This window comes from Typopeltis vanoorti, chromosome 10 (genome assembly GCF_054136105.1).
Source record: "Typopeltis vanoorti isolate ZY-2024b chromosome 10, IOZ_Tvanoo_1.0, whole genome shotgun sequence".
Lineage (NCBI taxonomy): Eukaryota > Metazoa > Arthropoda > Arachnida > Uropygi > Thelyphonidae > Typopeltis > Typopeltis vanoorti.
Genome location: NC_143558.1, coordinates 40591070 through 40613511, shown reverse-complemented (window position 1 = coordinate 40613511; position 22442 = coordinate 40591070). Strand labels below are relative to the sequence as shown.

The 22442-nt window shown below is 35.3% G+C and overlaps 1 protein-coding gene across 2 annotated transcripts in view; it reads left to right on the top strand.

Annotated features, from left to right (window-relative positions):
* The window catches only part of LOC150102359 (eukaryotic translation initiation factor 5-like), a 159798-nt gene that overhangs the window by 119061 nt on the left and 18295 nt on the right, over positions 1–22442 (top strand). For both annotated transcript variants that reach the window (XM_090399657.1, XM_090399656.1), the window contains exon 7: positions 20546–20707. In XM_090399657.1, the coding sequence (XP_090255783.1) occupies positions 20546–20707 (162 nt within the window). The remainder of the gene's footprint in view (positions 1–20545; positions 20708–22442) is intronic.

Here is a 22442-nt window from a genome sequence, read left to right as displayed (position 1 = left end):
TGGCCCACCTGTTTCTATTGTCACCAGCTTCCACTGAGAACAATAATACATCTCCTAGGAGCTGTGTTTTACATTATAGGTAAATACTAAAGACAGTGATTGGAGCTTACTCCACCTTTACTATGAGTTTCCCAGCATTGCACTACCAGGTGTTGGCTTATGCTTGGTCATGCTGAACTTTATATAGTTTTCTATATTTGGCATGAAACTCTTAGATCAATAAATTTTATATAGTTTTCTATATTTGGCATGAAACTCTTAGATTAAATTTCCTATTTTTGAGTTTCTTATTCGGCTAAGAAATAATGTGATATTCAATATCCACTTAATTTTGAATATTTTACTTCGCCGAAGTGAAGCCTGTTGGTTCTTATTTCAGTAAATATATATGTATATATTGTTTTCATTGACTATTCAGGATTAGTTTAAGAATTATGATAGTAAAGATGAGACCATTTTAGCCATATCTAAATTTTGGCGACTGATTGGATAGTTCATTGTAGGATATCTGTATTAAAATTCAGATATCCCACAATTTTAAAATATTTTAAATAAATTAAAATTAAGAAATTAGTAATGTAGTATTTGTAAAGTTATTAGCTAAATGTAGGTTTCTTTTTGTATATTGCAAGCAAGACAATTTGAGATTCTTTGGCTAATGAAGTCTTGTTTAGATGTGAAATAAATTTATTAAAATTAGTTATTAGAAAATTAATGTGATTTTGTATGAGCTATCAAAAGTTTTTTAATGATAGTGCTATTTGTATGGAGCCATACAAAATGTTTATGAAATACAGTTGACCCTTGAGCAACGTGGGGTTTAGGGTAGCCGACCCCATGTGTTGATCGAAAATATGCCTATAAATTTTGACTCCACAAAGACTTAACTACTAATAGCCTGCTATTGACCAGAAGCTTGCTGATAACATAAAAAATGATTTCTACCTACAAAAAGAAGGCACAGCCATGGGCTCGCCATTATCCCCCCCTATTGCTAACTTTTATATGGAACATTTTTACAGAACAAATTCCCTCCAGATATCATGGCGCTCTTTGCACATGTATTGCGTTCTGGTTATTTTGTATTGCAAAACACTTTCTACCTACAAAAAAGATTATCTTAATATGAAGATCGAAACGTCGGGATATTAAAAGAGTTATTTATAACACGGTTGTAAAGTCCATAATTTCTGAAATGAGAGTATTATATACTATATTTTTACCAAGGCCCCCCCCCCAGGGATTTTTGCCGTCCTTTCTCCCTTATTTTTCGTATAGTTTATGCCAACTTTGCCAACCAATGCAAATGCACGTCTTCCACCGTCGGTAGATCCGGCCCTGATTTTTACAATAAAGTAAGCTAGAGAAAAGAAAATGTTATTAAAGAAAAATCATAAGGAAGTGAAAATACATTTACATTACTGTACTGTATTTATCAATATCATAAGTTTACATCGTCTATTTGCAAGATGAATCGTATGTCTGTGAGTACCTACATCAATATTGTCTTATATGATACAAAACACTATAGATGTTATACGTATTACTAACACTAGACATCAAAAATGAAAAGACAATGTGAAAAAGAAATTATTCATATTTATTTACAGGTATAACGATTCATGCATTGATAACGAAGAAGCAGCAATATGATTGCTTCGTGTAAGCAATACGTAGTATTGTAATAAGCAATAAGGTAGCCTAGCTTATATGCAAGCCTAGCTTCATGCAAGACCCAACCGGGTTTTGCATGAAGCGGCTAATGAATTATCAGTGCCCTTGACCATGTTGTTTAATCTGAGTCTCAAGTCTAGCTTAGTCCCAAAGGCGTGGAAAGAGGAAAATAGTTTCACTGCATAAAGGAGGATCCAAGACTATGGTTGCAAATTACCGACCGATCAGCATATCAGGAATCAGAAAAATACAGGAATGGATTGATGAAAATGAGATACTGTACAGAGGACAGCATGGCTTTGTGAAGGGTAGATCATGCCTCAGTAACTTGCTCAAGTTTTATAACAAGGTGACGGCTGAACTGGATAAGGGAAATGGGTTTACAGTGATACTGCTGGACCTGGCAAAGGCGTTTGACAGGATACCACATGGAATTCTAATCCGTAAACTACAACATATGGGAATGGATATAGGGTTGGTGAGATGGATAGCTGGGTGGTTGATGGAGAGATATCAAAGAGTAGTTTATTCAGGAGTAGAGTCCAAAAAACGGCCTGTGACTAGTGGTGTGCCACAGGGTTCTGTTCTTGGACCACTGCTGTTTAATCTGTTCATTAACGATATAGAGAAGGATCTAAGTGGGACAGTTCATTTGTTCGCTGATGATGCAAAGTTGGGTAGGGCGATAGTGAATGCAGAAGATGTCAAAGTCTTGCAAGATGACTTAGATAGATTGGAGTTCCGGACTAAGGAGAATGGATGTCAATTTAATGTGACAAAATGTAAGGTTATGCATTTCGGAGTGAAAAGATTAGCAGCAGTATACCACATTGGTGGAACTGTACTCCAAGAGATTGATGAGGCCAGGGACTTGGGAGTGTTGGTGGATAGGGAGATGAAGTTTAGGGGGCACATTGCGAAAGTAGCTAAATCAACTCATCAACTCACTTGGTTGTTGAAAAATACCTTGACGAGCAGAGAAAAACAAGTTATTGTACCTCTGTACCGAGCCCTGATAAGACCTCATCTCAACTACTGTGCCCAGATTTGGGCACCTCGGTTCCTTCTTGATGGGGAGGAGGTTGAGAGGATCCAGAGGCGAGTGACTAAGATGATAGCAGGTCTATGGAATGAACTATATGAGAACAGGTTGAAGATTTGTGGGTTGCAGAAACTAGTTGATAGGCGAAAAAGGGGAGATATGATTGAGACATTCAAATTGCTAAAAGGATTCTATAGGATTAATTCAGATGATATTTTTGAGATCAGGACTGGTGGTGGGAGAACTAGGGGACACTCATGGAAGCTGGGCAAGAGCGTGGTTAGCAGGGGTGTTAGAGCTGGGTTCTTTACTTTTAGAGTGGTAAATGAGTGGAATAAGCTGCCAGAGTCTGTTGTGGGTGCTATGACAGTGAGCGAGTTCAAGGCAAGGTATGATAGATACTGTGAGAATGTTGAACAGCTGTGTGAACATGATGTTTAGGGCCTCCCTCGATGAGTCTAAGGACTCCTGGAGTAGCCCGTGGTAATAATAATAATAATAATATGCTAATGAATGAAATGTTATAAAAATTTTATTTTATGCTAATTAACTACCGTATTTTTCAGACCATAAGACACACCTTTTTACATAGAAAAATCGACTTAAAATTAGGGTGCGTCTTATGGTCTGAAGGTAACATTAAAATACGAATCTTTACCAAAGCTGATAGCGAAGTTCAATTACTGGCCCAATATGTTGATAAAATTAGTAAGTACTCCACTGAAGGTAGGTACTTGCACCGTCGGTAGATCTGGCCCTGATTTTTACAATAAAGTAAGCTAGAGAAAAGAAAATGTTATTAAAGAAAAATCATAAGGAAGTGAAAATACATTTACATTACTGTACTGTATTTATCAATATCATAAGTTTACATCGTCTATTTGCAAGATGAATCGTATGTCTGTGAGTACCTACATCAATATTGTCTTATATGATACAAAACACTATAGATGTTATATGCATTACTAACACTGGACATCAAAAATGAAAAGACAATGTGAAAAAGAAATTATTCATATTTATTTACAGGTATAACGATTCATGCATTGATAACGAAGAAGCAGCAATATGATTGCTTCGTGTAAGCAATACGTAGTATTGTAATAAGCAATAAGGTAGCCTAGCTTATATGCTAATGAATGAAATGTTATAAAAATTTTATTTTATGCTAATTAACTACCGTATTTTTCAGACCATAAGACACACCTTTTTACATAGAAAAATCGACTTAAAATTAGGGTGCGTCTTATGGTCTGAAGGTAACATTAAAATACGAATCTTTACCAAAGCTGATAGCGAAGTTCAATTACTGGCCCAATATGTTGATAAAATTAGTAAGTACTCCACTGAAGGTAGGTACTTGCACCGTCGGTAGATCTGGCCCTGATTTTTACAATAAAGTAAGCTAGAGAAAAGAAAATGTTATTAAAGAAAAATCATAAGGAAGTGAAAATACATTTACATTACTGTACTGTATTTATCAATATCATAAGTTTACATCGTCTATTTGCAAGATGAATCGTATGTCTGTGAGTACCTACATCAATATTGTCTTATATGATACAAAACACTATAGATGTTATACGTATTACTAACACTAGACATCAAAAATGAAAAGACAATGTGAAAAAGAAATTATTCATATTTATTTACAGGTATAACGATTCATGCATTGATAACGAAGAAGCAGCAATATGATTGCTTCGTGTAAGCAATACGTAGTATTGTAATAAGCAATAAGGTAGCCTAGCTTATATGCAAGCCTAGCTTCATGCAAGACCCAACCGGGTTTTGCATGAAGCGGCTAATGAATTATCAGTGCCCTTGACCATGTTGTTTAATCTGAGTCTCAAGTCTGGCTTAGTCCCAAAGGCGTGGAAAGAGGAAAATAGTTTCACTGCATAAAGGAGGATCCAAGACTATGGTTGCAAATTACCGACCGATCAGCATATCAGGAATCAGAAAAATACAGGAATGGATTGATGAAAATGAGATACTGTACAGAGGACAGCATGGCTTTGTGAAGGTAGATCATGCCTCAGTAACTTGCTCAAGTTTTATAACAAGGTGACGGCTGAACTGGATAAGGGAAATGGGTTTACAGTGATACTGCTGGACCTGGCAAAGGCGTTTGACAGGATACCACATGGAATTCTAATCCGTAAACTACAACATATGGGAATGGATATAGGGTTGGTGAGATGGATAGCTGGGTGGTTGATGGAGAGATATCAAAGAGTAGTTTATTCAGGAGTAGAGTCCAAAAAACGGCCTGTGACTAGTGGTGTGCCACAGGGTTCTGTTCTTGGACCACTGCTGTTTAATCTGTTCATTAACCATATAGTGAAGGATCTAAGTGGGACAGTTCATTTGTTCGCTGATGATGCAAAGTTGGGTAGGGCGATAGTGAATGCAGAAGATGTCAAAGTCTTGCAAGATGACTTAGATAGATTGGAGTTCCGGACTAAGGAGAATGGATGTCAATTTAATGTGACAAAATGTAAGGTTATGCATTTCGGAGTGAAAAGATTAGCAGCAGTATACCACATTGGTGGAACTGTACTCCAAGAGATTGATGAGGCCAGGGACTTGGGAGTGTTGGTGGATAGGGAGATGAAGTTTAGGGGGCACATTGCGAAAGTAGCTAAATCAACTCATCAACTCACTTGGTTGTTGAAAAATACCTTGACGAGCAGAGAAAAACAAGTTATTGTACCTCTGTACCGAGCCCTGATAAGACCTCATCTCAACTACTGTGCCCAGATTTGGGCACCTCGGTTCCTTCTTGATGGGGAGGAGGTTGAGAGGATCCAGAGGCGAGTGACTAAGATGATAGCAGGTCTATGGAATGAACCATATGAGAACAGGTTGAAGATTTGTGGGTTGCAGAAACTAGTTGATAGGCGAAAAAGGGGAGATATGATTGAGACATTCAAATTGCTAAAAGGATTCTATAGGATTAATTCAGATGATATTTTTGAGATCAGGACTGGTGGTGGGAGAACTAGGGGACACTCATGGAAGCTGGGCAAGAGCGTGGTTAGCAGGGGTGTTAGAGCTGGGTTCTTTACTTTTAGAGTGGTAAATGAGTGGAATAAGCTGCCAGAGTCTGTTGTGGGTGCTATGACAGTGAGCGAGTTCAAGGCAAGGTATGATAGATACTGTGAGAATGTTGAACAGCTGTGTGAACATGATGTTTAGGGCCTCCCTCGATGAGTCTAAGGACTCCTGGAGTAGCCCGTGGTAATAATAATAATAATAATAATATGCTAATGAATGAAATGTTATAAAAATTTTATTTTATGCTAATTAACTACCATATTTTTCAGACCATAAGACACACCTTTTTACATAGAAAAATCGACTTAAAATTAGGGTGCGTCTTATGGTCTGAAGGTAACATTAAAATACGAATCTTTACCAAAGCTGATAGCGAAGTTCAATTACTGGCCCAATATGTTGATAAAATTAGTAAGTACTCCACTGAAGGTAGGTACTTGCACCGTCGGTAGATCTGGCCCTGATTTTTACAATAAAGTAAGCTAGAGAAAAGAAAATGTTATTAAAGAAAAATCATAAGGAAGTGAAAATACATTTACATTACTGTACTGTATTTATCAATATCATAAGTTTACATCGTCTATTTGCAAGATGAATCGTATGTCTGTGAGTACCTACATCAATATTGTCTTATATGATACAAAACACTATAGATGTTATATGCATTACTAACACTGGACATCAAAAATGAAAAGACAATGTGAAAAAGAAATTATTCATATTTATTTACAGGTATAACGATTCATGCATTGATAACGAAGAAGCAGCAATATGATTGCTTCGTGTAAGCAATACGTAGTATTGTAATAAGCAATAAGGTAGCCTAGCTTATATGCTAATGAATGAAATGTTATAAAAATTTTATTTTATGCTAATTAACTACCGTATTTTTCAGACCATAAGACACACCTTTTTACATAGAAAAATCGACTTAAAATTAGGGTGCGTCTTATGGTCTGAAGGTAACATTAAAATACGAATCTTTACCAAAGCTGATAGCGAAGTTCAATTACTGGCCCAATATGTTGATAAAATTAGTAAGTACACCACTGAAGGTAGGTACTTAAGTTATCTCACAGCATATGGGTGAATCACCAATTTAGAGCGTCAGTAGTCATTAGTGTGTAAATGTAAACATATGTGCTTTTGTACAGTTCATTTGAATTATTTTTTATAAGTCGATAAAATTTTTATCTTAAAATTAGAAAAAATAAGTGAAAAACAAAAAAGACTTTCATATAACGTGAGTTATAAATTAAATGTGATAAATTATACAAAACAATATGGAAACAGAGCAGCAGAAAGACATTTTGGTCTGCCACAAACAGAAAAAATGGTTTGCGAGTGGAGAAAATGAGGAACAATTAAAACTGCTATGTAAACAAAAGAAAACAAGAAAAAATATGTAAACAGAATTAGAAGTACAAAAAAAAATTGGGTATCAAATCATCGAAACATGGGAATATCTGTTTCTACGAAAATGATAATTTTTGAAGCGAAACGATGGGCACCTGCTAATGGAATTTTAGATTTTACCGGATCACCATCTCGGTGCTTTAGATTTATGAAAAGACACGGGTTATGTATGCGTACAAAAACCACTTTAGCCAAAAAATGCCAGCTGACTATGAATCTAAAATTATAGAATTCCATAGATTTGTCATATCAGCGAGAAGGAAATTTAACTTTGAGCTTAATAAATTTGCAAACATGGATAAAGTGCTTCTAACTTTTGATGTTCCTTCAAATCGGACAGTAGATTCAAAAGGCACCAAATCAATAGTGATCAAAACAGCAGGTCATGAAAAAACTCACTACACTGCAGTGTTAGCTTGTTGCGCAGATGAAACAAATTTACCCCCCATGTTAATCTTCAAGAGAAAAACGCCGAGAGATGAAATTCCTCGTGGCATTATTATCCACGTTCAAGATAAAGACTGGATGGACGAAACAGGAATGAAATTTTGGATACAAAAGATATGGGCAAAACGTCCAGGTGCGATGTTAGTGTGGGATCAATTCAGAGCGCATAAAACAGAATCAACCAAGAAGCTTCTAAAAGAAATGAATACAGAATTAGCTGTCATTCCTGGAGGCCTTACAAGTCAATTACAACCCTTGGACGGATCTATTAATAAACCATTCAAAAATTTTATGCGGGAAGAGTGGAACAAATGGATGGCAAAGCCAAACAAATCACGATGTTACAGCAACAGGACGTATGAAACGGCCAACAATTTCAGAAGTATGTACCTGAGTAAAAAATTCATGGGAAGCTGTGAAAGAAGAGACGATTATAAAATCATTTAAGAAATGTGGGATAAGTAATGCGAAGGATGGTACCGAAGATGATGAAGTTTTTGAAGGGAGGGACAACAATAGTTCAGATGAAAGTAATACAAATGGTGACATTAACAAGACCAGTAATAGCACCGAGAGTGAAGATGAACTGAATATTGCTAATACAAATGATTGTAACAATAAATAAAAATTATGTAAGAATTTGTAAATATCTTTATATAATAAAATCTTTTTTTTTTAAAAAAATCATCTCATAAATTTTGGGTGCATCTTATCATCTGAAAAATAAGGTAATTATTAACAGTTAATTTTATACAGTTATGATTTAATACTGCTTATTATGTTTGTTTACATTTCTCTTGACTGCAAATGGCCATGTATGGTCTGTAAGTGTTTGTGTGCATAAGTTTTGATAAAATTTAACTTTTTATAATATATTTATGTATACTTAATGGTAGTAAATGATAAAATAGACAAATATACACATATAATTTACGCATTCATGACATATCTAACTTTTTCTTAATTTTTTCGATATTTCTAAGCTACGTGGTTCGTCTGCTAGTTTTTCAAATTGTCGCAAAAAAGGAATAAAAGGCATTAGTGAATATGATAATAATAAAGAGATACAAAAAGAGTATTTCTTTATTTATTGTTACTATTAACAAGGGAAAAAAATACTGATAATTTAAATTTATTGAAATACAAAATGGAAATAAGTTTTATTTTTAGAGAAGATATAAACAATATGTTTGTGTGTGTCTTGTCCTTGCATTTTTTAAACACAACTTATTATGACATATTGTATAGAGCTAAATAGTTTTCCACTATTACAAATGCTATGAAAACTGTTCTTACACAGGGAAAAAAAACAGCAAAAAATTTCACTAAAAAGAAAATATAGTTCTGGTTGAAGAAAAAAAATTGTGAAGTTGTGAACTTCTGATTTTATTCAGACTTCTTATTTAAATCCTTCTTGTTATAAGGTACCTACATAACTACATCTGTCATTAAACCCCCCCCCCCTCTAAACTTGTTGTTTACAGAGATGGACAGGAATGCACGATTTCTTGTTTGCAGCGTTTAATCTTAATCATTAAATGTTCAGTCTTCTAAGTGTAAATATGGAGAGATGAAATAAAACATTACTGCACAAATTAGTTGACTTTGATGAGACTCGTTCAAAATGCAAGAGCAACCTAACTGCAATGTTCAGCTAGTTGGAATCTATGCAGGATCCTGAGACGTCATTTACAAAGGTACCATCCAGAAATTTTCAGTAACTTTGTAATAGAGCAGCAAAATAATGACATGGATCATCTTGGCACACCTACTGCTGACAAAAACCAAAAGATTTGTATCAAAATGTTTCAGGCTCACTTCATACAGTCTTTACTGCAGTTAGTTGCTAATGAGGGTGTACCTTTCAAATTGTTAGATTCCTCTACTTTTTGGACTCTAACTCAACCTGAATGTTAGGCATTAAAAATGCCTATCATTGATTCTCATAATGTTGCCAATTATTTAAATGAAGCAGCCACAAAAGTATGAGGAAATATATATAAAAAAAGAAAAAACTGTAGCTAACAAATTGTTAACACTGAAAATTGACTGTGCTACTAGGCAAGAAAGAAAGAAAGCAGATTAGGAATAAATATCCAATGTCAAATCAGATTCTATACTAATCAAGACACTGGTCATGGTTCAAATGAAGGAAAGGCATCTTGAATGACTACATGAAATTGAATGTACTGGAAGTATTGTCAAATTACAACATTAACATTGCACAGGTCATTACAATAACTACCAACAATATGAATGCAGAAGTCTACCTTTTGTCTCAAAAACATCAAATTGGTGATAAATTGGAAGATGAAGAAAATGTGTTGGAAGAAACCTCTCCTGAAATGTATGTGCATTTAAGTGACAAAATTCAACCAATTTGATGTGCAGTGCACATAAGTCTGCAGCAAGAATATTGAAATTTGCCGACAAATGTCAAGAAAGCTTCTGACTCTGACCATCCAAAACAGTTTGAAAAGATTTGGCTCTTAATAAGCCATACTAGATGTTTGGACAAGATGGAACTCGTTGTGATAGGATTCAGAGGCTAAATGAGATACTTTTTAACACAGAATTTTCAATAATTGCATTTTAGTTAACAAGCAAATCAATATGATTTGCTTGTTAACTAAATTTTGATTGTAACATTGATTGGTTGAAAGTGTCACGAAAGCAAGGATCAAAAGTGTGTCTCAGATCGCAAGATTGATGTAGTGGATGAAAGTCAGAATACGATTGAAAATTGTGATGTAACACCAGATACCATTAAGAGTGAGATTAAATGTGACACGGTTGAGAGTAAAAATGTAGAATGATAGAATAGTTTGACTGATATAAAAAATGAAGAGTTAGTTGGGGTAAGAAATACGAGAGCATTATCAGTGTTGATCATACACCTTTTACAATTGTAAAAGGTGTGATAGATGAGAGTTTGACAAAATCGTGCTTTCCTGGTGCGAAAATTAATGATGTAAAGAGCACAAAAGCATAGGGTGAAAGAAATTATTGTAGTGGCCAGAACGAATGATTTTAAAAAGAGAAAAGTATGGCATGAGAGAGGACTTGAAAGAATTACTGGAAGTAGCAAAAGAAAAGAGTGAGAGAGTTAAGATAGTGAGTCTGTTGCTGCAGTATGACAGAGTAGAGTTAAGAAGGAAGGCCATAATAGCAAATGACTCGATGTGTAAGTTATGTAGGAGAAGTCGTGTGGAGTGAGTTTGATAGGTGAAGGATGTGTACAAGAAGGATGGTTTGCATCTGAATGGATTTGATTTGGTGTTTGGAGACTGGAAAAATTGTTGTTGAATGAAGTGAAAGTGGATGTACAAAATCAGGGAAACTAGAACTTTGGGGGGGGGGGGAGCTGTTGGGTGGATATGCAGACATCAGTGAGGCAGTTGGGTATAAGAATATGTATAATTTGCCTGAGTTATTACTAATGGTAACAAACCAGAATGGGATAGTTAGTATAAGGCATCAAGATAGGGATGGGACTAGGGTGCTTTTGCACTTTATGTATACTAATACAAGGAGCATTAGGAACAAGCAGGAGGAATTTTTGGCCTTGGTTGGCTTATCCCAGCCAAAGGTTATTGGCATTAGTGAGACATGGCTAACAGAAGATGATATAGTTACTGGGATAGAATGTGAGGGGTATGGTGTGTTCAGGAAAGGATAGAGAGAAAAGAATGGGGGGAGAGTGGTAGCCGATGGAGGAGGATGATAGCCAATGAACTGCAGACAGTGAAAATAGCACATTTGAGGCTATCTGGTGTGAGATTGAGGCCAGCAGAACAAAATATACAGTTAAGTGCCGCTATAGACCAAGGGATGGAATAGATGATGGAGATAGTATGCATCTCAAATTGACTCAATGAGTAAAGGACAGGTATTATGGGGAATTTCAACTATGGTAAGATTGATTAGAAGGAGGAGAGGACACATGGGAAGAAGGAAATGGATTTTATGTAGTTACTAAGGGATAATTACCTGAGTCAGCATGTAATGGAGTGCCCAATCTAGTAACTGCATTTGAGAATTTGTCTATAACAATTATGACTATGTTGCCACCAATTGGTAAGAGTGATCATATGGTCTTGACCTGGGAGGTGGCTAAATATGTGGAATTTTCATTTAAGACAGGTATATGTGGAATTACTGGGCTGGTAAGTATGACAAGCTTAGGAGATTGCTTGGATCAGTGCCACGGCATGTAAAACTGCAAGGGCTGAATGTTGATAGTGCATGGGAAGTGGTAAAGGAGTGTGTTTGAGGGAGGTAATGGCTGACTGCATACCTAGAGTCAGGAGAGTAAATAAAGTAGGAGTTAAATGGATGAATAACACCATTAAGCTGGAGCTGTAAAAAAAGAAACAATTGTGGATGAAATTTAAGGAGAAAGGTGACCTGCAGGCACACGAATAGTACAAGGCACAGGCCACGAACCAAATCCGATGGTAGGAAGGTAACTGAATCAGTTGAAATAGTAGAATTACTAAGTGAACACTTTGCAAGAGTATATCATCCAGGCAGTGATATTGCAGGAATGAGGGAAGAGATGGCTTATACGGGAATGGAGATGAATAGCACATTACAGAACCTTAATGTGAATACATCTGTGGGATTGGGTGGTATACCAGCTCAAGTCTTACGTGAAGCAACAAAGGAATTGTCAGTGCCCTTGACCATATTGTTTAATCTAAGTCTTGGCTCTGGGTTAGGTCTGAGGGGGGTGGAAAGAGGGTAAAATAGTTCCGTTGCATAAAGGAGGCTACAAGACTGCTGTTGCAAATTACTGACCGATCAACATATCAGGAATCATTGTCAGAGTATTGGAGAAGTTGGTCAAGAGCAAAATACAGGAATGGATAGATGGGATACTGTATGGAGGGCAGCATGGTTTTGTGAAGGGTAGATCATGCCTCAGTAACTTGCTCATGTTTTATAATACAGTGATGGCTGAATTGGATAATGGTAATGGGTTTACAACTGCTGGTCTTTGCAAAGGCCTTTGACAGGATACCACATGGAATTCTAATCAGTAAACTGTAGCACATGGGGTCGGATATAGGGTTGGTGAGATGGATAGCAGGGTGGTTGATGGAGAGATATCAGAGAGTATTTTATTCAGGAGGAGAGTCCAAAAGAAGGCCTTTGACTAGTGGTGTGCCACAGGATTCTGTTCTTGGACCACTGCTATTTAATTTGTTCATTAATGATATAGGAAAGAATCTGAGAGGAACTGTTCAGTTATTTGTCAATGATGCAAAGTTGGTTAGAGTAGTAGTGAATACACAAGATGACAAAATTTTGCAGGATGATTTGGATAGATTGGCAGGCTGGGCTAAGGAGAATGGATGTCAGTTTAATGTGGCAAAGTGTAAGGTTGTGCATTTTGGGATGAAAAGATTATCAGCAGTATACCACATTGGTGGAACCGTACTCCAGGAAATTGACAGAGCTAGAGACTTGGGAGTGTTAGTGGATAGGGAGTTAAAGTTTAGGGGGCACATAGCAAAAGTGGCTAAAGCAGCTCATCTGATCACTTGGTTACTGAAGAATACTTTGACGAGCAGAGACAAGCAGGTTATTGTTCCTCTTTTGATAAGACCCCCATCTTGATTACTGTGCACAGATCAGGGCTGGCAGGGTTTCTTGGTGATGGAGAGGAGGTAGAGAGAATCCAGAGGTGAGTGACCAAGATGGTAGCTGGTCTATGGAATGAACCTTATGAGAACAGGTAGAGTTGAAGATTTGTGGGTTACAGAAACTGGTTGATAGGTGGAAAAGGGGTGATATGATTGAGACATTCAAATTACTGAGGGAGATTTTATAAGATTAATTCAGAGGGAATTTTTCAGAACAAGGGGGGGGGGGGGGTAGTGGGAGAACTAGGGGCCATCCACAATAACTGAGCAAGAGTGTAGTTAGCAAGGGTGTTAGAACTAGGTTTTTTACTCGGCAAGTGGTGAATGAGTGGAATAAGCTGCCAGAGTCTGTTGTGAGTGCCATGACTGTGTTCAAAGCAAAGTATGATAGATACTGTGTCTTGCTTGAAAGTTTTCTGAGTTGAGTTCGTCATCTGTAGATGATGATCTGTAGAAACTTCATCTGTAAATGCACAATGTGAATTTGAACCATGTTTGAAAGCATTTTTTCAGGAAATACAAAACTACAGAGAAACAAAGAGGATGCCATTTTATACAACATTTAGACTTCTTGGATGGAAGAAAACACACTCAACACTATCAAAATCTTTGAAATCTGTGATTGCAAAAACCATGTTCTGACAGACTACAGAACAAACTGACAAAAGAAAATTTAGACAACCTTTTAATTTATAGATTAAATAATGACCAATGATGTTATGCAAAAGAATTAAATTTATAATAGTGCTTAGAATATTTTTTTGCAGGAGATATTTTTATAGTTTATAGTTTTTTTTTTGTGTGTGTGTGAGAGAGAGAGAGAGCAGTATTTCAGTTTCGTAATGTTTGTAATGGTCGGAAATCTATTCAGCTCCGTATGATATCAGTCAAATAAGTTGTGTTTAAAATCCACGACAAACCACACACACTCACACTGCATATCTTCTCTATAAATAAAACTTTTATTAAATTTAAATTATCAATATTCTTTTTCTTTGTTTATTTTTGCCAGCAAAAATAAATAAGTACTATTTTTACTTCATATTTTCCCATATCATAATTCTTTCATTAATCATGAATAGCCAATGAATATATGGTTGTTTTTTTTAGACTGACCATTATTTTCTGAGAGCAAAATATTTTGCTCCTCTGAATTAAATCCTCAAATATAGATATCATCATCATTAATAACTTAACACGTAATAACTTAAAACCAGCAGTAATAACTTTAATGAATTAAAGGTACAAATATTTTGTACTGAAAGTAACAGTACATCATCAGTGTAGAACAAACAGTTAAAGGAATGGAATACAAAGTCGGTGTACTTTATATTCCATTCCTTTAACTGTTTGTTCTCCACTGATGATGTACTATTATTTCAATACGAAATATTTGTACCTTTAATTCATTAAAGTTATTACTGTTGGTTTTATATATGTTAAGCTATTAATTTTAATCATGCCACAGGTACCTCTAAAGATTAGATATCATCATCAAATTCCTGATATAGTTCGCCTACCGTTTGTAGGTCCCTCCTTCGCATCTTTCCAAGAATAGTCGATTCATGCTGAAGGGGAGAAAGAAATGAAGGACGTCCGAATTGGTCGCCAACACGCGAAATTACGTGTTTTATAGGTAAAATTTTCCAACTGTTATACAAGCAACATAGTTAACTACAATAATCATAAAAGAGAAGTTAATTTTCCATCTGGTAATAATAAACAACTCATCCCACAATACGGACTGATTACCCTATTATCGGAATGGGTTCTCCTTTTTCTGAGATGCACAGAAAAAGTCGAGGGACCTCTAATCGGTGGGCGAACTATATATACCCTCAAGGGGTGTACAGGATATGATAGTACTACATGAAAAATTACTTAGTTACTAACTTCCTATCTACAATTTTCCTCCAAATCAGTCTGTTACCTGTCAAGACTCCAACATTATCAGATCTTATATTTCTATCTTCTAAGGCAGTGCTTCCCAAACTTCTGGATGTCAGGGCCCCCTTTGCAAAAATTAAAATATTTCACAGCCCCCCCCCCCCCCCTCGAAAAAAAATCGTAATAGAGAGATATATTATTATAATATTTATTGTATTTATATTCAATACAAAACATACACAGCGAATATTACAAAAATCAAATGCATATATTACATTTTTTTGCCTCTTACCGTTTGGTTCTGAAGACAATGTGGACTGTTCTGGTAAAATATGAAATACTGTTCTTTTTTTTTTTTTTTTTTTTTTGAGTCCGTTTCTGCTTCTTCGTGGGATTTTTTTTTAATTTTTTTATCAGCCACTTATCCATCTCAGGGTTAAATTTTTTAACGTAGAATAGATCAAATAATATCACCACTTACCGATACTGGCACACCACAGACTGATAACAGGAAATTAGTGAATATTACCTGAATAAGGGAATCACCGACCAGGAACATTTTTCTCTTTTGTGACTTTTCTCCCTTTACGATAATTAAGCCTAACGCAAAACAGACAGCAAAAACAGATTATTAAAACGTGCATATGATTGGTGCGGTATTAACAAAAGATTGTGCAACCGAAAGATAAAAGCATAGCTGACAATTGAGTTGAAATGCTAACTCTCTTCAACCGAATTCCATATGTGAAACTGCCATAACATTCATTTTATATATATATATATATATATATTACTTAGTTTTAACACTTTTACGAATTTTAACACGTTCGGTTGAATTTTATTGCTGCCTTGGGAAATCGAACTCACACACATCTAATTAATAACAATAGTTTTTAGTTAGATACTGTGTTTGCCCATGCAACATATGATTTTGTTTCAGTCTATACAGCATAGTTTCTGTATGAGGGGACATGTGATTCATTGATTAGTGTGTTTTTATCCCAATTGTCTCTAATTGCACTATTTGTTGAGAAATATATTACACAGACTCCTCATACCTTATTCATTGGCATAATAAAAGTACTTGTTTTTATTGCCTCTGCAGTATATTGGCTGTTAGGGAGGGCGTGTTGTTTACCACTGCAAGCGAGTTACTATCTCCCCACATGAACTTGTTTAAGCTTTTTTTCATGTGTGAAGTATATGCGAAACTTTTATTGGTAACAGAAAACTAGCTCGGATGACAGTGATAATATAAAACGAGTTTTGATATATATATAAAGTCAATATCAACAGTCCCTGATTACGAACGTGTGATGAAAGGGACAGGAAGATTTGGAGCTTCGCTGGAGAGCATTCAAAGTAAATACAATTAACCACTGCTTTGAAATGAAACATATGAATAAGAAATATTTACTAATATTCATGAAGTGCCGAAATATGCAGGAAGCAAAGTTTGTGAACCAACACCAATGTGTGAATTTTTCCATTAAAATATAAAAAATAACAAAAAAGACATAATAAAAGTTAAATACGTTTCTTTTAAAATGAAAAAAAATCTGCTTAGTCTTAAAACATTTTAAATTTGTTTTCATTATTTCACGCCCCCCTCAACAAAACCTACGGCCCCAAGGGGGCTGCAGCCCACAGTTTGGGAAGCGCTGTTCTAAGGCACATTGTACAGTATCAATCCACCTATATCTTGGTCTTCTGCTGGGTCGTTTTCCTGCCAACCTGGCAGAGAACACTTGTTTTGCTAATCTGTCCTCTCCCATTCTGTTTAAGTGACTATACCACCTGAGATTAGCTCTGCTAACGCATTCCTGGATGCTGACAATGTCAAGTTCTTTTCTAATATCCTTGTTTTTAATATGATATTGCCATTTGATGCCATTTGTTCATGCCCCTAATCTTTCTCAGGACTCTCATATCTGCAGTCTCTAGTCTTTGGTCAAGTGTTTTACTTCTCACCCAACTTTCAGATCCATAAGTTAAAATTGGCTTGAATACTGTCTTGTATACAGCTAATTTAGTGTTTTGGCTAATTTCTCTATTATTCCATATAAATTTATTCATTTAACTTCCTACCATACCAGCTCTGCTGATTCTATTGTCTGTTTCTATATTTAATTTACCATCTTCACTAAAAATCGTGCATAAGTAGCTGAAATGTTTTACTTGTTCTATAGGTTCTCCATTCACAATGCATTTGATATTTTCAATGTTTCTGCCTATTTTCATTGTCTTTGTCTTTTTAATGCTGACCTTCATACCATATCTATTACAACAGTTATATATATAAGATAGATATCCTAGAAAATAAATATTATTTGTTTCAGTAGGATAGAAATATATTTTCAGAAAAGATATTTCATTCCACTTCAGAATAATTGTCTCAGGATCAAAAAGGATTTGATCTTTAGATATTTATTTCAACCTCTGGTTCAAACAGAGAGGTTGTACTTGCTAGGCCCTGCATAGGTCATAGTCATCTCGCACTCCTTGCTGAGGGATGATAACATGCCTGTGTGTGAGTTTTGTAATGCTGGGCTTGACCATTCATCATATTTCATTTGACTGTTCTCATTTCATGAATGAGCATAGTCATTATTTTTTCTTTATTCATAATTTGCCTGCACCCTATATGCTCAGGCAGATTTTATCCAAGTCTGCCTGAGGCATATAGGGCAGACTTTTTTTAAACAAATTTTAAATTTGTTTAAAAACAAATTAAAAATTTGTTTTTAAATTTTTACATACATTCAGCATCTTTTACCATATAAAGATCATTTATGCCATTTTTATTTATACAGTTGTTTCTTGTATATCCTCTTTAATACCTTGTTTTTTATACAGTTATTAAAGAGGATATACAGTTGTATATCCTCTTTAATACCTTGTTTTTTATTTGTTTTATGAAGTCCTTACACAGTTTTTTTTTTACTTTTTCATTGTTTTACACCTGCTTTTTATCCATTTTTATTTATTTGTTTTTATGCACATTTCTGTCTATATCTATTTATGGCATATTTAACTATTTTTTTTTAAACTTGTATGATACTTATATGATTTATTGATGCAATATGATCTCAGCTGACAATTGTGCCATAAAGCAACAAACCAAACCTCTTCCATTGATGCTCCATACATTGATGGTGCCTTACTTCATTTTTAAGGTTTAGGTTATTCCATCAGTAGCATACTTTTTTTGCTGTTCTTCATTAAATCTTTTGACTGAAACACCAAATGTAACAGTGGCTGTTCCATAATCAAGTGTCCCAGCTACTGTGATATCTGATTATGTTACACAGTTACTCTCGCTCATTGTTACAAACTACTGAAAAAGGGTCTAGCCGAATTCCTACAAGTACAGTGCTATACAAAAGGATCGCAAGTTATCCACTGTAAAAATTATTTCTGTATTCTCTATGAGTTTACTATAGGGAAAGTAAATTGTACCGTCATAATATATATATGGTTTAAGCTAATATATGCTATAATTTGTCTATGTAATGACCAGTTTTCTTATGAATTCAGCATTCAAATGAATATATAGTAACAGGATGTATCATGAAAAGGTGAAGATTGGCATTAGGTCTGATTTTCCAGGGGCTTTCATTCTTATAGGTGATGTGTGAAGGTCTTCTTTCTTCACATTTGTCTTTGAAGTGATCCTGAAATAACAGTGTTTTGTAATCTATAGAGGGTTGTTTGATAAATTTCCAATAGACAGCGACACAATTCATTTATTCATACCAGTGTCAGCACTTATCATCTTTTTCATGACCCTTGGCAAAATTTTAGCCACATGCGATGTGTAGTTCTTGTTTGACAAACATTTAAAATGACCGTGCTCGCATTTTTCATAAAAATGAAGAAAAACAAGTTTCGTGCAGTGATAAAACACTTATTTGAAGAAGTGGATGTCAGCGCAAATCAAATCTGAGTTAGATGCAGTTCATGGGGACTCTGCACTCAGCATTAAAAACTATTTATTTTTGGATAAATGAGTTTAAATGTGGTCGTAAGTCCATTGAAGATGAAGCGTGCTCCGGACGCCCAACTCAGGTCACTACGAAGGAAATGATTGACAAGATCCATGGTATCGTTACGGAAGATTGTGACACTGCTGAGATTGTAGGTATCTCAATTGAATGGGTGTATGATATCCTGCACAAAAAATTGTACATGAAAAAGCTGTGTATGTGATGGGTGCCCCGATTATTGACTGTCGACCAAAAATGCATGCGAAAAGACAATTCAGTGCGGTGTTTGGTGATGTTTAATTGCAATTCACAATTCGATTCATGACTGTAGACGAAACTTGAATTCACCACTACACACCTGAGTCCAAGCAGGAGTCGAAACAGTGGACAATGCCTGGTGAAAGAGCACCGAAAAAAGTGAAAACTGTTTTGTCGGTTGGGAAGATGATGGCCACTGTTTTTTGGGATTCCCAAGGAATTATCATGGTAGACTGTTTGGAAAAGGGCAAGACAATAACAGGAATCTATTATGCATCATTGTTGGACTGTTTAAAAGAAGAACTGAAGGAAGAAAATGGCCAAGATTGGTGCACAAAAAAGTTCTCTTTCATCAAGACAATGCACCATCCTACACATGCTGTCGCAGTGGCAAAATTGCACGAATTGAGGTTTGAATTGGTTCCACATCTGCCGTATTCTTCGGACTTGGGCTAAGTGTGACTTTTTCATGTTCTCAAACTTAAAAATTTGGCTTTGTGGGAAAAAATTTTCTTCAAATGAGGATGTCATCAAAGCTCTCAATGACTATTTTGCACAGTTTGACAAATCCTACTTTTTAGATGGGACATCGGAAACTCACTGGACCAAATGTGTAGACCTCAATAGAGACCATGATGAGAAATAAAGATGATTTTTTTCCAAAAAAGATGTGTTTAACTTATTTTTTTTCCAAACTTTTCAAACAACCCTTGTATTGTAAAATTTGAGAATTAAGCATCTACCAGTTTTATATTTTGACAGTTTATATTAATCTAGAATTAGGTTCAGCCGTTAAATCTATATAAGATCTTGGTTTCATATACAGTCATTTCTTACTATAAGAAACATCAGTGTAGCAAACTACTGAAGGTCCCAATCAAAGCACCATAGTCAGAAATGCTGTTTAAATTCACCATAATATTCTCCATAACAACAAACTATTCCTTTGGTCTCCTACAACTATGCTATAGTGATTGTCAAAACTAGGATTACCCTGCTTTTTTTTCATTAGAAATGTATTTTTAAAAAAATTTCTTAATTGACAAATTATAATTTTAAACTCCCTTTTTGTTACATATAATATAACATAACACATATTTGTAATACATGCTATGTTTTTTTATTAGAAATGCAAAGAACATAAAACTTTGGAATCATCACATAAAGACATAGTTAGTGAGGCTGAACGCCTAGATGTTAAAGATAAAGCTCCTCTGCTGTTGTGTGAACTTCTCTTTGATTATAACATTATTCAACAAATCAGAAATTTTCGTTTACTTTTCCTTAGAGTAAGTATTAAGAATTCTGTAAAAATAAGTTGAATTATCACTCAAAAATTATAAAATTATGTGTGTATATACACTGGTGTCCAATACCTAAGGATGAACACTATTACTCAAGATAACAACTGAAAATTATGATGAATCATCCTGTGGTAATTTGTATAACTGATGATTTTGAGTAGAAAATTTTGGTACACATTCAAATTTTTGACTCGCACACACAAAGGGGGTCATGTGATAGCACTCAACAGCATAAAAGGCAAAAGGCTGCACTAAGTGAATTGTGTTTGAAGGAGTACAGTTGCAAACTCGGATGTCTTGTAATATCTGAAAGACATCATCTAGATGATTTCACATGGGAAAGAATTATCGGAAAGCCTGAAGAAGGCTGCAAAATTAATGATAATGCTAGAGAGTTTGGAAATCTCACATAGCATTGTATCCAGCTGCTGGGCAGCATTTGAAACCAATGGAATGTGTTCCAGATGTCTGCATTCCTTTATCCACAGCTCATTGTAGAGCTCATTTTTGGTGGTGTTGAATCCATAAAAATTGGACAAGACACCAATGGGCTAATGTACTCTATAGAGATGAGTTGTTTTAGTCTTTCCTCCAATTCTAGATGACACTTAATCTGGTGTGAAAGCGGTACTGCTGTAATATTCCCAGTGTCTTCTATTATTCTGTCTATCTTACTTCCTTACTTAGTATTATTTCTTACCCCCCCCCCTTTTCTTCTGCTGCTAGATAGACCTCATTTTTAAGATCTATCTGGCATGGAAATCCCTGAGCAATTGTACACAAATAAATTAAGAAATTTATTTTAATTCCGACTGTGCCACTTAATTGATCTAATTTATGTTAACAGTCAGGGCGAGAAGAAGACAAAATGTAATCTTACACTTCTACACAAATATCCAGAAATGCAAGGCGTGGTTCACTGTTTTAATTTACTCCCGTAGGTTCGTTAATTATTTTCGGGATAGTACATTTGAATCAGGCAATTGTAAAAACAAAACATATTTATTTTGACTTCAAAGACATGATACAAAGCATAGAAAGAATGATTAAATACTAACTTAAACAAAATGCACCATATATATCACACGTTAACTCACTATCTGAACATCATAGATTATAACACTTTTACTAGCAAAATTACTCAATCTTACTTATCACAGAATATCCTCTATGGGACAAATATAGCTCATAAGCATATACAATTGTTATAGGAACGTTAACACAGTTAATTCTCTTCCATTACATTAACCATCTTAATTAAGGCTAATTCAGATATTGTATCGAGCATCCCGAGAATCAGATAACATTAATAAAACAAGTTCTTCCTAAAACAAAACATTGAGTTCACATGTAGCTGCCAGTTAACAATTAGCCTCTTTCTTTCTATTTACGATTTCTAGACACAATCGTATCACATACTGCAAAACAAAACGAGGGTTTACTTGTTAACAATTTCCTGAAAGGAAAGTTCGATTCCTTAATGATACACGTGGCCACTTCTATCAGGTCAAATCCTCGATAGTCTTCCTTCAAATTATGCACTGGAGTTCTGCCGTGGCTATCCGCAGCCTAGAGCGAGCAGGCGGCAAAAGTACATCAGGCATTGGCGGTGGGAAAAACAACCATCCTTCAACTCTGGAAGGCGCCCTCGTAGGTGCTGTGCTAAAGTCCAGGAAAGGTCAGCCACAGGTCGAAAAAAGTCGTAAACTACGTGCTGTAT